The sequence below is a fragment of the Nelusetta ayraudi genome, unplaced genomic scaffold (assembly GCF_046127955.1).
Source record: "Nelusetta ayraudi isolate G7.1 ecotype Tasmania unplaced genomic scaffold, CSIRO-AGI_Nayr_v1 ptg000202l, whole genome shotgun sequence".
NCBI classification, from domain to species: domain Eukaryota; kingdom Metazoa; phylum Chordata; class Actinopteri; order Tetraodontiformes; family Monacanthidae; genus Nelusetta; species Nelusetta ayraudi.
In genome coordinates this window covers 340001-354608 of record NW_027466251.1, presented here as the reverse complement: position 1 = coordinate 354608, position 14608 = coordinate 340001, and the positions used below count along the sequence as shown (strand labels likewise).

General features: G+C 46.3%; 2 protein-coding genes across 8 annotated transcripts in view; both read right to left on the bottom strand.

Moving 5' to 3' along the window:
- The window catches only part of LOC142881550 (low density lipoprotein receptor adapter protein 1), a 32279-nt gene extending 28656 nt beyond the window's left edge, over window positions 1–3623 (bottom strand). Inside the window, exon 1 of one of the 2 annotated variants that reach the window (XM_076015892.1) lies at window positions 3146–3623. In XM_076015892.1, the coding sequence (XP_075872007.1) occupies window positions 3146–3230 (85 nt within the window). In that variant the 5' untranslated portion in view covers window positions 3231–3623. The remainder of the gene's footprint in view (window positions 1–3145) is intronic. The other variant, XM_076015893.1, reaches the window with a different exon arrangement.
- Window positions 3624–4532: 909 nt separating this feature from the next.
- The window catches only part of LOC142881542 (sorting nexin-17), a 49870-nt gene continuing 39794 nt past the window's right edge, over window positions 4533–14608 (bottom strand). For 4 of the 6 annotated variants that reach the window (XM_076015877.1, XM_076015878.1, XM_076015879.1 and 1 more), the window contains 7 exons: window positions 12353–12558; window positions 12109–12256; window positions 9856–10018; window positions 9591–9705; window positions 7551–7682; window positions 6686–6959; window positions 4533–6352 (listed from right to left, as the gene is read on the bottom strand). In XM_076015877.1, the coding sequence (XP_075871992.1) occupies window positions 6091–6352; window positions 6686–6959; window positions 7551–7682; window positions 9591–9705; window positions 9856–10018; window positions 12109–12256; window positions 12353–12558 (1300 nt within the window). In that variant the 3' untranslated portion in view covers window positions 4533–6090. The remainder of the gene's footprint in view (window positions 6353–6685; window positions 6960–7550; window positions 7683–9590; window positions 9706–9855; window positions 10019–12108; window positions 12257–12352; window positions 12559–14608) is intronic. The other 2 variants (XM_076015882.1, XM_076015881.1) reach the window with 2 other exon arrangements.

The following is a 14608-nucleotide window of genomic DNA, read 5'->3' as shown; positions in this document are numbered from 1 at the left end:
ATTGGCGGAGACTGCGCAGCGTGGACGTCCTTGCTGCCAAGGGCAAGCGTGAGTGACTTCTGAGACACAGAGAGGTCTGAAGTGCCTCCATAGCTGACGAGATCCGAAAGGAAGGTTTGTTCTCCGGCCATGCAGCGGGAACGAGGTGCATGTCGTGTTTCCGCTGGCCACAGAACAGAACCGAGGACCGGGCCTCGCCCGTGTGCAGAAATAGACCTTTTCAGGCGGTGCCGCAGAGTAAAACTTTAATTATTCTTCCTGGTCTTACACCTCTTAGCAGAATCTAATATTTAAAGCCTGCATTAACAGGCTTGGCAGTCTAAAAGCAGTCTAAAAATAATCTATTTCTGAGATCTTTCTACTTTGCACCCGGGCAGATGCCTGCATCGCCGCCTTATTTGCATTCCAACAGGCAGCCTCTTCTGACGCACCACCGCCACATGCTGCCATCCAGGCGCCGTCCCCCTCCCCAAATCGCCTGCTAAGTAGCTCCTGGACACGGACGGTCACCCCGTCGGCCCGTCTGTCCGTCTGTGACCGCCACGGTCACATTTTTCCAGCCTGATTCCTCCAGTTGCCCTTCAGGAACAAACTGCGCCCGCCGACCCCCTCGTCAACAGACCCCGGAGTCGAGTTAGATCGTCTTCCGAGACAAAACCCTCCCCCACCCAACAAAAGCTTTTTGCATTTTGTTGTCGTTTTTTAAAAGTCCAAGCGAACAAAAGCACAGGAACAATGCAGAGTCTGCTGTCAAGAGGGATGAGAGTCACGTCTCAAGAAACGGGCATTTGGTTGGTGACCACAGTGACGATGAGGAGGCATTTTGTTTGTCAGGATGATGATGATGATGATGAGAAGGCATTTGGTTTGTGATGATAATAGCGATGATGGTGATGATGATGATGCATTTGGTTTGTCAGGATGATGTTGGTGGTGATGCTAATGGTGATGATGATAGTAGGGTAGTGGGAGCAGAGCTTGATGATGATGATGATGATGACGATGAGGGTTATTGTCAGTGCTGCCGAGACAACCACCATCCATCAAGAAACTATCACCGGTCTGAATCATTTAAGATAACGAGCTGGAATCGTTGAGCGAAATCTCCTCTAATACGGAGACGCTGGAGGAGAAACCGTTTGGAGTCGAGTGACTCAATAGGCAGCAACAACTTGAAGAGCCAATGTTAAATCATTTCAGGTCTGTCTTTGCAAATGCCAGACTGCAGTGGAGCATCCAGGCATGAATAAATATTGGAAAACCAGTATGACTCTCCAGAGTGTAGCATATATACAGTAGCCTTCTGTTTGCAGCCACATGCAGAAATTCCTGGTTTGTAATACAAGTAAAGAAGAAACTTCCCTCATTTCAGAAAAGTCCAGTGAAAGATGAGAGACCCGGACACAGGCTCTAATCAGACACAAGCCCAGTCATTTCAGTTGCCAGTAGCAAAACAGGCAAATCAGAACTTGTTTTTTTTGTTTTTTTCAAGTAGTACTGCACTGCACTTAATAGGATGTCATGCCTGGCCTGTCCATCATCACCCCGAGCCTAAATGTCTCTGCCCTCGCAGCTAAAGACACAAAAGATTATTAGAAAGCATGCGTTAAGTCAACTCTGCATAATACCAGACGTTTAATAATGCATGCAGCATATCTCATGGGGAGGGCAGCACAGTTCACTGGCTGTAAAAAATTAATCGGTCATGTTTAATGAAAGCGGACATGGGGCGGCTGATTATTTGCTTATAGAGAAAAACAGCATGCTAACAGTCAGGGGAAGCGTGTGTGTGTGTGTGTGTGTGTGTGTGTGTGCTGCTTGGAAGCGACGTGTGTCTCCGGGGTGGAAACAGTCAAGGAGACACTTCACACATCAGTGAGAACAGCGGCTGCAGGCAGCAGAGCAGCTCCTCACTGCCTGCTGCCACTGATGGTGTTGACCTGACCCTTCACTTAGCGCTCACTATCTTCTCTACACAACACTGGGATGGGGAGGGGGGGTTTAAGTCGGAGGCATGTGAGTGCACTGACTGACGTGTTTTCCAAATGCTGAAAATGCAAAAAAAAAAAAAAAAAAAAAAGGCAAAGAATTAATTTTGCCGTCAGTTGACTGGAAGTCTCTGGGAAAAATTAACATCAATCTGGTTTTATTTTACCACGTGTGGAATGTTGCGATGACAATACAAGCGTGATGAAGTCTCTTGAGTGCAGTGTATCGCTCTGAGCTACGTCATTATCATCACAGTAAAGTTAACAAGACAATGGGAAAATCAATATCAACCACCACCTCTCTCTCTCTCTCTCTCGTCCAGCAGTGGTACATACAGACACCACCAATGGGCAGGACTGGGAATGAGCCTTGGATATTTATGGCACACTTACCTCAGAGTAGGACGGCCTCTCAGGTTAATAGCAGCCCACATAAAAGAAAGAATACTGCCACAAATAAATCATAGTGTAATAACACGTTCAACCATAGTTCTTGCTCTCAGAGAGGCCAAGTCACCAAGTGAACATGACCATTAATGCGCTAAAGTCTTAATATTTTTCAAATTCATTCTTCACTGTCAATCACTGGGCACGGCCACGCCTACCCTTAGATCTGCCTTTGTATGAGAGCGTTCATATAGTGATGAACCAGACATCAAGCTAACGATTAACACTTTTTGAGATACACTGAACGTGTTTACTTTACTATTACGGGTTAATCATGAGAGAATTTACTTGCAGTACAGGTTTGTGAAAAATGTTTACAAGCTTTAGGCAAAAACCAAACCCTGGGCACAGTGAACGCAGCACTGTAACTCAGTGGGAGGTAAAGTAAGATTTAATACACACACACACACACACACACACAAACACACACACAAACACACACACACACACACACACACACACACACACACACACACACACACACACACAGAGGCTGGGCAGCCAACAACACAAACCGCTAGCTTCCGGTCACAGTCACGCACACGCACACTGACCGTCCTCCCCCCTGGTGGTGAAGGCACCTTTCCCCGCCTCTCCCCCCTATTACGTGCCGCTAAATAAAAGCCATGTCAGCGCTGTGCAGTGCAGTGCCATTCACAAATGTTTATACAAAAATAAATAATTAAAAAAAAACCCGGCGTGTCACTCACTTTCATGCTTGGAAGTTCCCCATGTGTGCCGCGGAACTCCGGGGCTCTTGATGATGGCTCTGCCGGCGGATTTCAGGGCGTCCATCCCGAGGTGTGTCCGCTCTACCGGCAGGTGGATTTTCCCTCCACACCAAAAGAAGAAGAAGAAGAAGAAGAAGAAGGAGGAGGAGGAGAAAAAGAAAAAAGCCTCCGGGACCGCAGGGCAGGTAGACGGCAAGCAGGAGCGACCCGGGCGGAAAATGCGCCAAAACTGAGTGAATGCGGAGAGGGGGTAAAAGAGGGGGAAAGAAGAAGAATGTGACGGGACTTGTGAACGTCTCCTCTGGTTCGCCTCCTCTTCAGGGGACTCGAGAGGCAGCGAACGACCGGCGGCATGTGCGTGTACGCTGCCAAAGTTGTGGGCGTGTCCTCACAACCTTGATGAATCCGCCAGTGCCGGAAGTGCGACCTGTGCTGGCTGCCGCCCACTTAACTAGATTGTATCTAATGAGCCTCGTGTCCCAACGGTGTGTGTGTGTCAGCGGCTGTATTTTTGTTCCGTGGAAGAAGTATGCCTTGTTGTCATGTTGAGGTTTTTGTTGTTTTAATTGATTAAAAAAAAAATAATAATAAAAAAAAAAAAAATTGATGTGCCTTCACATATTTTACACATTTTTTTGGATCTAGTGTTTTTAGCCCTCTTTAGCCCTCCTACAAAGAAAAGTCTCAGCTAATTAGCATCCTATGCTAACCCAGACGTTAGGTTGTGGATTTTACATTTTTGGAAAGGGGACCAAACTTTACTCACTCACATAAAAAGTTTAAGTTATTTTAACTTGTTTCCTAAAACATATGATAGAAAATGTGTATAGATTTTTGGTATATAGTTCCATTACTCCCACTTTCTTTTAATGTTCTAAATCTGCTAATCCTTTATTGTCCTATTAAATAAACCCTCAACAGTGCATTAGTATATTAGCAGTTAAAATAATGTCTACCTCAATTAAAAAATAGACATGCAAGTGGCAAACATATTGACATTAATGCAATTGAGTTTAATAACTGAGCTCATATTTTTCTGCTCTAAAACTAACATTCTTATCAAGACAAAATTTCTTTAAATAAAAAAAAGCTTAAACGTTAGTTGAATTTGAAAGGACTGATCAGTTTATGTATTTTTTGTGATTTGCTGCCCTCTGTTGATATCAGTTGGGTATTACAGCATATTGGTTTGGGGAAAACACCATCTCAGAGGCCTTCCAGGAGGACGAGCGGTCCAGGTAACCAAGGTGTTGTGTGATGTCTGCGTCATGGCTTATGTCTTCACACCATACATTTACAAGGCATTAGTCTACTCATTTAACCAAACGACACTTTGAGCGACAGAGACGAAATGTGCACCAGGTCCTTCATGGTGAAATCTTTATTGGAACTCTCACTCCTGCAACCCAGACCAGGTTTTCGTCTCCTGTCTGGGTGTCACCTCTCACCAGTGTTTTCACACCCAGCAAACACAAACACAGCATGTTCAGTCAGTTCAGGTATTTCTCACTCATCTCCTAGAAAGGGGTTTATCTTTCCGTCCGTCAAGCCTGAGTTGGCATGCCGCTGCTCTCAATCTGGTGCTCGGTGATTTTTTTTTATTTTTTATTTTTTATTTTTTATTTTTCGAGAGGGTATTTTCTCATTTTGTATTGATGCAATTACGCTTCACTATAAATGCATGTGGGCATTTATGGGTGGACTGTGTGAGCCTGCTTATGTGTTGTCACGTGTTATTCAGACACTCACTCACTCACTCACTCACTCACTCACACACACACACACACACACACACACACACACACACACACACACACACACACACACACACACACACACACACACACACACACACACACACACACACATATAGTTGTAGAATCATGCAGCTCCTTCTAAATGTAAGACTCCATAGGATAAAAGTCTACTGTGTGTTGCTGCCATGTTGTTGTCACTGCTGGAGTCGGGGGACCTCAGGGCTTAAAGCTGCACTAAAACAAAGCAAAAGTGACACTGCCCCCTGTCTGCTTCATGGAAGACTGCGATTTGGGATAAATATATTTATTATATATGTACTATATAAGCCCTCCATTGCATTCAGTTAAATGCTATAATGTCACAAAGCATTTTCCCCACTTCAGTATAGAACAGTTCGAGAGGCCATCTTTGACTGGAGATTTTCAGAAAAATAAAAAAAGATCAACATGCGTTCTGTGTGGGCCGGATTGAAGTCATTGCCGCTGAATGCCCTCCTGGAAAGAATTCTCTTCACCTTGGCTTAAGAAGTGTGTATATATTCAAAGACATGACACTCGGAATCTTTGACTCCACCGTAGAACAAAACTCATGCTTGTGGGAGTCTCTCGAGTTTCTAAAAAATTGATAATAAGAATGATAATTAAAAACAAAGATATGAAGCGGGAAGCTGAGTGAGGTATCTAAAAGAAAGAGCGACGAGGAGAAGAGACAGAGGGTTCCGGCGGGAACAGATTCATCATGGAGGTGAAGTTACGCTAGTCTCTCACGAGGACGATAAGACAGAAACAAACAGACTGAACTCGTCAGCTACATGCGCTCAGTCACTTCTCTTATTTCCGTTCATCCACGGATCGCTATCCTGTCCTGCTTTAAAGCTAATCTCTGTCTGTCTCTGCAGAGTTCAAAAGTCTCAGGCTATTTTGGCTCAGAATCACACTCGCACACACTCTCTCGCTCTGAACCCACGTCTCCTTTTTAGAGGCTTGGAGCTACAAGGCAACTTGTGGGAAGGGACCCCGGCTTGGAAGCGAGGAGGTGGAACTCGGACGGCGGTGTTTTGTTGATTGTTTTTTCAAGACAGCCTGTCGGCTCGTTCGCGTCAAGGACCGCGAGAGCCAATCGATCTTCAGTCCGGAGCAAGAAGCTCGAAAAAAAACCAGAGGACCTCACACGCTGTCCGCTTCAAAGACGGGGTACGCTGTCCCTTCCATCCCGGGCGACTCCGCCACCCCCGCCTCCGCGCCGTCCCCTCGTCTCTCTCCCAGTTCTGAGGCACTAGTCTGAGTGTGGTCGTGGGACTGGGACCTGGAGTGTCCCAGCGACTCCACCGACAAGCTCCTGCTGGAGAGGATGCTGCTCAGGCTGGACTGGCGGCCTCCACTGGGCTGGGTCTCGATCTCTACACGGACCTTGATGTTGGTTCCTTCCCTGCGGCGGCGACAGGGACAAAGGAAGTTGGTGTCGAGTGGCTCCAAGCTGATTCAGATCCTGCTTTCAGGCAAATACACCTTGATTTGATCTAAATGCTAACGCAAAAAGCTTTAGCATGCACATAATCTCAGTTTCTTATGTCTATTTTCAGCTATCTACAAACATCCAGTGCCTCATGTTGATGATGATACCACAAAGTTGGAATAAACTAAACCAAAATAAAAGTGCTGTTGGAGCATTAATGTTTGGAGCAAACAAAAGTGGCAAGCTGGAAAAAAAAAAAAGAAAGACAGACGTGTCCGCGAAGTGGGAAGCGGAAGTGGCGTCTACCTCAAAGGCGGCGCCGCCGCCGCATCATCCAGTTTGCCGTCAGCCACTATCACCACCACACAGTCTGGCTGCCCGTCGGGCTGCGCCTGCTCTTGGTGCTTCGCAGCACCGCCGGATCCCTCGAAGCTTTCCAGCTCCAGGGGCGTGTCGCTGGCGGGGGCGGGGAAGCCCACCTCCTGCACGCTAACTCTGACTTCCTGGAGAGTGGTATCGCTCGTGGCCGGGTTGCTCTGACCCGTCCAGTGGTCACTGACTACATGAGAGAATAGAAGATCTATAAGAGAAGTTGAAACTTCATCAGATCAGGTGGCAGCGAGGAGCAAAAAATAAAAAAAATAAAAAAAATGACATTGCAATCAGATCAGTTGTGCACATATTGTGTAACTCGGTTAGAGATTATCTCAGCATGCACATCAGGATGTGGGCAACCAGAGAGTCTGGCTCCCAGCAACTACAAGCAACTGTTGAAACTAAACTACAAGACAAATAAAAAGAAAACACAAAGATGTCTGGCTGTTTTACCATAAAAAAAAAATCAAAAAAATCTGGGATACTGAAGAATCTGCTCCATTGTGAAATGTGACAGATTATTAAATTGAGTATCGGCCCTCTGTGTTGATAAGGATTGAAGGCAAAAGAAGTCCTCGATTGCCCCCTGGTGGTATAATGCAGTATGACCGTTCATAAGAAGAAACTACAAATTAAATATATATATATATATATATATATTTGCGTATTCTAATCACATGCAAGCTGAGGCTCATTCGTCAGACATATTCAGCTTTTAAAAATTATTAAAAACAACAGAAACAAAGTGTGTGAAAGGCTGTAAGTAATGGCAGTCAGACAGTCCTCCTGTACTTACAGCTGGCTAAGTCCTCTAGCTGGATTCTGTGTGCGTCAGGGGGCTCGGCCTGCTGTCGACACCAGCCGTTCCGACAGAGCGACATGGGAACGACCCCGTACACATAAGTCAGCATAAGCGGCACGCCCACACCTGCAGGGAAGTGGGGGAGGGGGGAGTGAAAGGCAACATGAGGCAATTTGGAAAACATCTTTCATCCCGTTTCATCTTGACACTAAGACATCAAAGCAGAGAAGTTATCATAAAGTGTATTTCTAAAAGTTTGCATGGACTTAATATTTCTCTGGCAACGATATGCAGGGGTAACGTCATTAGGCAATACTCACAACGGACACAGGAGGGAGCCCTTTCCGCTTTACCATTAACGTCTATTAGTGACTGCAGCTCGCAGCTTCTATATTAACACACTGAGCTTATTTAAAACAGCGCTGGTAGCTGCGGCCTGTGCTCGACTTTGCTCTTTGTTCCGGAAACTGTTTCATCACCTCATCCTTTTGACCAACACCACCACTATTGACTGTAGTTTGGTGCTCATATGTTGGTTTACAAAAAGATGTTTACAAAAATATTGACCTGCATTTCCAACCCCCCCCCCTGCAGTCTGCACACAACAACACACTTCAAACGAGTGCCTCAAACTCGATAAGCGGCATTTTGTTCTCAGTTATGCAGCGTTATGCAACCTGCCATAGAGACGGAAATATGGGGAACAAAGCAGAGTGCCAGTGAAACAAAGGGCCATCATTAGCACAGCGGGAACACTGACACACTATTGAATCCATGAGAGGGTGAAAGCAGGGCAGAGGGACGAGTCTGCCAGCCAATCAACGGGCGAAACGGGGGGAGTAAATGTGGGGTGATGTTGATCCATGAGGAGAGAAATGGCAGCGGCGCAGTGGCGAGCTGCTAATTCCTTTTAACTGAACTCTCAGGAAAGTGTTGAGACTCAAGCATTCAAAATATTCAGATATAAAAATTTTCCACTTTTTCCTTTCGTCTTTTAAACTGACCAAAAGCTGCATTTCCATGACCCCTAGAATTGCGCAAAACCTAAATATAACAATAACAAATTGGTAATAGAAACACCTAAACTTCCCAAATATGGCTAAAAGGTTTTGATGCTCTCATGAGGTGGGTTTTTCAGACATATCCATATATACGGTACTACCCAGAAAATTGTTGAAAAGGTTGTAGTATTTCTGCAATTCAACTTAAAAGGTGAATTTGACATATTATATAAACGAATAATATGCAACTCAATATATTTCAAGTTTTTATTTCTTTGGATTTTGCTGATCAGGTCTTGCAGCTTAAAAAAAAAAACTCAAATTCACAAACTCAGAAAATTAGAATATTTAAGTCAAATCTTTATGAAAATCTTTATCAGCAAAGTTACAACAAGGAACTGCTTGAGATGTCAATTTGCGTGTAATGGCTCAATAAAATTTGTTGGTTTCATCTTTTATGTTAAATTACCAAAATAAAACAACTTTTATTTGATATTCTCATTTTTCAGGTAGTACCTGTAGGTATGTTGCAAAAGTCATGAAATGGAAACACTTTTTTTGCATTGACACAAAATTTTATGTACCTTCATCCTCCTCTAAGTGGGGTCTCGCGGGACGAGATTTGACGATAATTACGGCTTATGCACTTCACACCATTATGTCGAAATTTTGGAAATATCGCTTTTATTTTGCAAAAACTGTTATGGGAACGCAGCTAATGGCTTTCAGTTCTGATAAAAACGGCTTCTACTGCATCATCAGGGCCAATCTCGTCAGCAGCAGTAGCAGCAGCAGCAGCAGCAGTAGCATTCACACTTTGTTATCTAGGCTTTCTGAAAGCTGTTTGCAGCTGTTGTTGCTTCCTGGTTTCATCACAACTGAAACGACGATCTGATTTTTTTTTTTTTTTTTAAACAGTGCGAGCGGTGGAAAACACTGTCAACTCTTGATCGATGTGCCAAATGAGAGCGAATTCGTTAGCCACCACTTCCACATTGCCAGTCGCCTGCATCTGGAAAAATAACAATCTTACCCACAGTCACAGCTGCTATCACCGGCGACACAAACACTGACATCATCACCCCGCTCGCCACAGTCAAGTAGTGCTTACTTCCTGAGATATTGTTTTTCTTGCAGCGACCATGGACCTGAAAGGCAACAGATACACGGAGAATCAGATCGTATCAATGTGATTCACGCAGACGCAGGCAACTCGAAGTCACACAACCTACAAGTGGCGCTTGTTATCTTTCCAGACCACGACACAAGCATGATGAATGTGTGCGAAGAGCTTGTACCTTGCGGCCCACGTAGATTGGTATGCCCACAATGATTACTGGGATGGCGATGCCCGCTATCAGGGAGATGACCACCGGCGCGCCGAGCAACATGCCCACCTGCCACATAATCTTGCGGGTTTGAGACCATGGCTTCTTCCCCCAGAACGTGCATCCTGAGGGGCTGAGAGAAACAACATAGGCAGAGTGAAAAACGCAGTCAGGTACGGAGGCGTCTCGGATTTCCCACTACAACTCCGGGATGCAACCCAGGTGGTTAAGTTAGTGAGCTGGAGCGTATCGCCACGCAGATTTTTGCACTTGTAAAATGCTTGCATCCTCTGACTATGTTCTCTCATATCTTCTTCTTCTTCTGCCGCATTATCCGGAGTCGGGTCGCAGGAAGGGCAGCAGTCTCAGCAGAGACACCCAGGCTTCCCTGGCCCCAGTCACCTCCTCAAGCTCATCCAGCGGGACCCCAAGGCGTTCCCAGGCCAGCCGGGAGACGCAGTCCCTCCAGCGTGTCCTGGGTCTTCCTCCAGGCCTCCTCCCGGTGGGACACGCCTGGAACACCTCCCCAGGGACAGATGCCCGAGCCACCACGATCTCATTCTTTTGGTCATCACCCAAAGCTCATGACCATAGGTGAGGGTAAATCAAGAGTTCAGCTCCTTCTTCACCACGACAGGTCGGTACAGCGACCGCATCGCTGCAGACGCCACACCAATCTGCCTGTCGATCTCTCGATCTCTCTTTCCCTCGCTGGTGAACAAGACCCCGAGATACTTGAACTCCGCCACCTGAGGCAGGATATGTTCTCTCTAATAGAATTTTGAGGTGATTCTCTTGGCATCGCGAAGGGCAGAAGGGGGCAAAGCACAGAGGCCGTCAGCCTGGATGATGGACTACATCAGCGATTTATCGTCGCTCAGCCGCATCGAATTTACAACCGCCGCTCCCATCGCCAATTCATCACCAACGCGTCTGTTGGGCAACTTGGACAACCTGATTATTATTTTTGCCTTACGTCGTAAGGATTCGGCTTCCTTGGTGTTTGACTATGACGTCTCATCGGTAAGTGCTCCCTCGCCCCTCGGCACTGCGGTGTTACGTGCAAGAGTGACTAACGCTCTTTGTTATTAACCGAGCAGCCATTGAGCAGCGCCAATGGTGTGTGAGTGCAACGCAGGATGAGGACCTCGGGGGCTGTGATGTTCCTTTCAATGCGTGCGTCCGCATCGCAGCAGTAGCAGGAAGAAACAAACAAATAAATAAATAAATAAATGTCATTTGGAGGTTCTGAAAGCTGGAGGAGGTTGCGGGCGACCGTGGTGAGACACTCGGGCTGTGCTCAGTTGCTCTGAAGCGGCACACTTGCAGCAGGGTGCGAACAGCATCACCCAACTGCAGGGAGGTTTACTGTGGTTTACAGCGCGAAAGACAGGCAAGGATCCCTGCCTGTGTGCGCATGTGTGGAGGGGAGAAAAAGTGCTGAAGGACAATGCGGCTCCTGCAGGTTGACTCTCCTTCTATCTGATAGAACGGGCGGAGAAAAAGGCAACCGAGGCAGGGGGAGCTGGAGGGAGAGGACAAGGCAAGAAAACAAAAGGTGCATGAAAAATTCATGCTCATCGACCCCTTCCTGGGATGAACTCAAGTTCTTCTGACTCGAGGTGCATCTTCTGTGTGTGTGAGATGGAAGTAAACAGAGACCTGATTAAACTGAGGAGGGATCCTCACGAGCAGCGAATCCCTCAGGAAAAAATACAAAAAAAAAAAAATCAATGAAGCAACGCTAGAAGGCTGTAATGCAGCATATTGCCAGTGTCGTGCACACAAACATGCATGTTTTTATCTTAGGAGCTCTAATTTAGGCACAGCCTTACTAATCAATTTCAGCTCGCTGGACTGTTGCCAGACAGTTTCCCACCTCATGCTGCAGCTCAAGTGAAATTCATGGAAGGTTGTGCAAGCAACAAAAACCCAAGCAAGGAAGAAAAAAAAAAAAAAACACAGCTTTTTTATTTGCATTTTTCTGCCCCTCGGCTCAGATGACTGAAATCACTTAGTTGCGGTATTCCAAAGCCAATCAGCGAGAGAGAAGTAAGCGGCTGCTGCAAGCTGGCCTTCCAAAACCACAGAAGAAGATGAACCTGTTAGCCCTGGACGATGGGAGGTGCATGTATCGTAAATAGTTGTGCGTGTGTGAATGTAGTCCAGGTTAGCTTAGGTGAGGCAAAAAGAATGGGGTGCAGAACCTTGAATTTGGTGTACCTGAGGTAGTGCACGTCGGTGATCTCCTGCATACACAGCCAGCAGAACTGACAGGCGCACACGGTGCAGTTCATGCGGTTGCAGCTGCCGTCGTTGGTCTTCATGATGTAGGCGCCGCAGCGGGGACACGCCTTGATCTCCTCTGCATCTTCGGCAAACACGGGAGTCAGAGCGGAAGGTTTCTCAAGTCACACTCCAGGACGTTCATTTGTTTTGACTGAAAAAAAAGCAGCGACCGTCTCACCTCCCCCCGGTTCTTCATTGAAGACATACAGCGTGGAGGCGTCGTTGCCGCCGGTGGCGTGGCGAGCCCGCTGCCGCCGCGCCTGGTCGCACGTCTGGTTGGGGTGCCACAGCTGCCGGCAGTGGTAGCAGAACTCCGTGTCGCAGCCCTCGCGGCCGCAGCTCAGCTTGGGGCACTCGGCGCAGCCGTAGGCGATCACGGCGTAGCTGGGGGACGAGAAAAATATCAGCCGGTGTTTTGTCCACTCACTAAAATTCGCCTTTGAATCACGCGAAAGCAGGGAGTTCAAACTGAGACAAAAGTGCATCTGTTGCTTCATTTGTTGGCTCCATTTTAAAGACATTGTGGACATGCAGTTGTGGAAATCAACCCACTGTGATGTCACTAGGGGACGCGACTGCTCTACAAGGTCGGTGACAACACCCTGAGTGAGGGGTCATGCCTCATTTTTGCATCCTTCAGAACACGTGGAAGGTGCAAAAAAGCGTGGCTTGCATAGATATTTTAGCACGAAGCTAAGCATCTTGCAGGAAGCTGCAAACAGAGGGCTAAATAGGCCCAAAATATGTTTTCATTTTGAGGGTGTCACCTATGTCCAAAATGGAATGGAAAGACCTAAAAAATTGTGTAATATGGGACCTTTTAGACATTTTTCAGATGATATTTGGTGCAGTCAACTGTCTATTAAGCCCTGCTTGTGTTGTCCCAGAGCTACGCTTTATATCATTTATCTCTTTGCTCACAAAATAAAAAAAAACACATCAAAATGGGTGATCCAGCCATCTGAGGGACCACTTTTAATACCTGACTCTTTTGAGACGATTCCCAGCCTTTATTCTGAGCTGTAATTATATCACCAGGCAAGTAGCCTGATAGACCTAATCCCCCACCCCCCACCCCCTCCCCCCCCTCCCTTCCTCTCGACTACATTAACGTAAATCTTAATACTCAAAAAGATTGCACGATTAATGATCAAATGCTAGTGAAAGTAGCTGCGGCGGTCCAGGAGCCGGCGCTCTTTGAAAAGCAGCTGCTGCCGCTGCCGCTGTGAAGAGAAGACGGCAGGTCAGGCGACCAGAGCGCCCGCCTCTTTCACGCTCCGGTGTCGGAGCAGCTTCCACATGACTGTGTTTGATTCTTCAGTCAGAGGCGCAGCACTTATTGGATCAATGGGATGTTAAACGTCCTGCTTTTGTTCCGGTCCTGCACAGGAAGGAGGAAAAAGTTCTCCCACGAGTAGCGTCTTTGCATTTATTTTTTTTTAATCTGAAAAAGGATTTATAAAACCCGAATTCATTGGGAGGAAGAAGGTTGAAAGATTTTACGGTTACAGTTCAGAGTTGAATCCCAGGTTAGATTTTAGATCACAGAACTGGCAAAATGTGCAACACAAAACAGCACAACAACAAAACAGTCTAAGGGGTGACATAATCTCCAGGTTAAGCCGTCATTGCAAAGAATTTCTAGGAATGTGTGTGTATACCCGGACCACTGGGCCACACACAGTAAACACTCCAACTGTGACTGAGCGGCTTGAATGCTGAAACTGTAAAACCCTTAAAGAACCTCTTGTTAAACCCTTCAAGGTACAATTCCTGCCCACACTGCTGCTGCTGCTGCTTTAAACAGTTTATGAACGCAACCTATTCTGAGTTCACTCATTCTTCCTCTTATTCCATCTGGAAGGGACCATGTAGAGTTCAAACGTAAATGTTTATGCACTGCACCACATTATGACGACAGCTAAATCTCCTGCGGGCACCTTTTTTTTTATTTATTTCTTTTGCTTTACGAAAGCACTTGAAACAAATCTGTTTCAATTCTTTCAACACGCAACGCAGTCCTTCGTCCTGATTGGACTTTAATTGGAGGTGACGTCACCACTCGCTCCGTCATTGGCTCAGCCCGCTTCAGAAGCTCACATGCTGCCACCACACGATCACGAGGCTCCGTCCATCATCCCCCCCGCTGGAAGGAGATGCTGCCAGTCCGCCGCACAAAAGCCTGACAAAAGCCCTTCATTTTTCTCCCCCGGTAATTTGAACAAAATCGCTATTGTGTTAGTCAAGTTTTTTTTTGGTAAAAAAAAAAAAAAAAAGTATTTTCTACTCTTCGCCTCCTTCTCCTCTCATTGTTGGGAGTTAAACATAGTCATGAAGTGTTCAAGTTCATGATGATGCAACAATGCTGCAAGAAAGTCCTGCAATTGTCCTATCAAAGTGCATTTCAGAGGATCTTTTTTTTCAGACATGAACA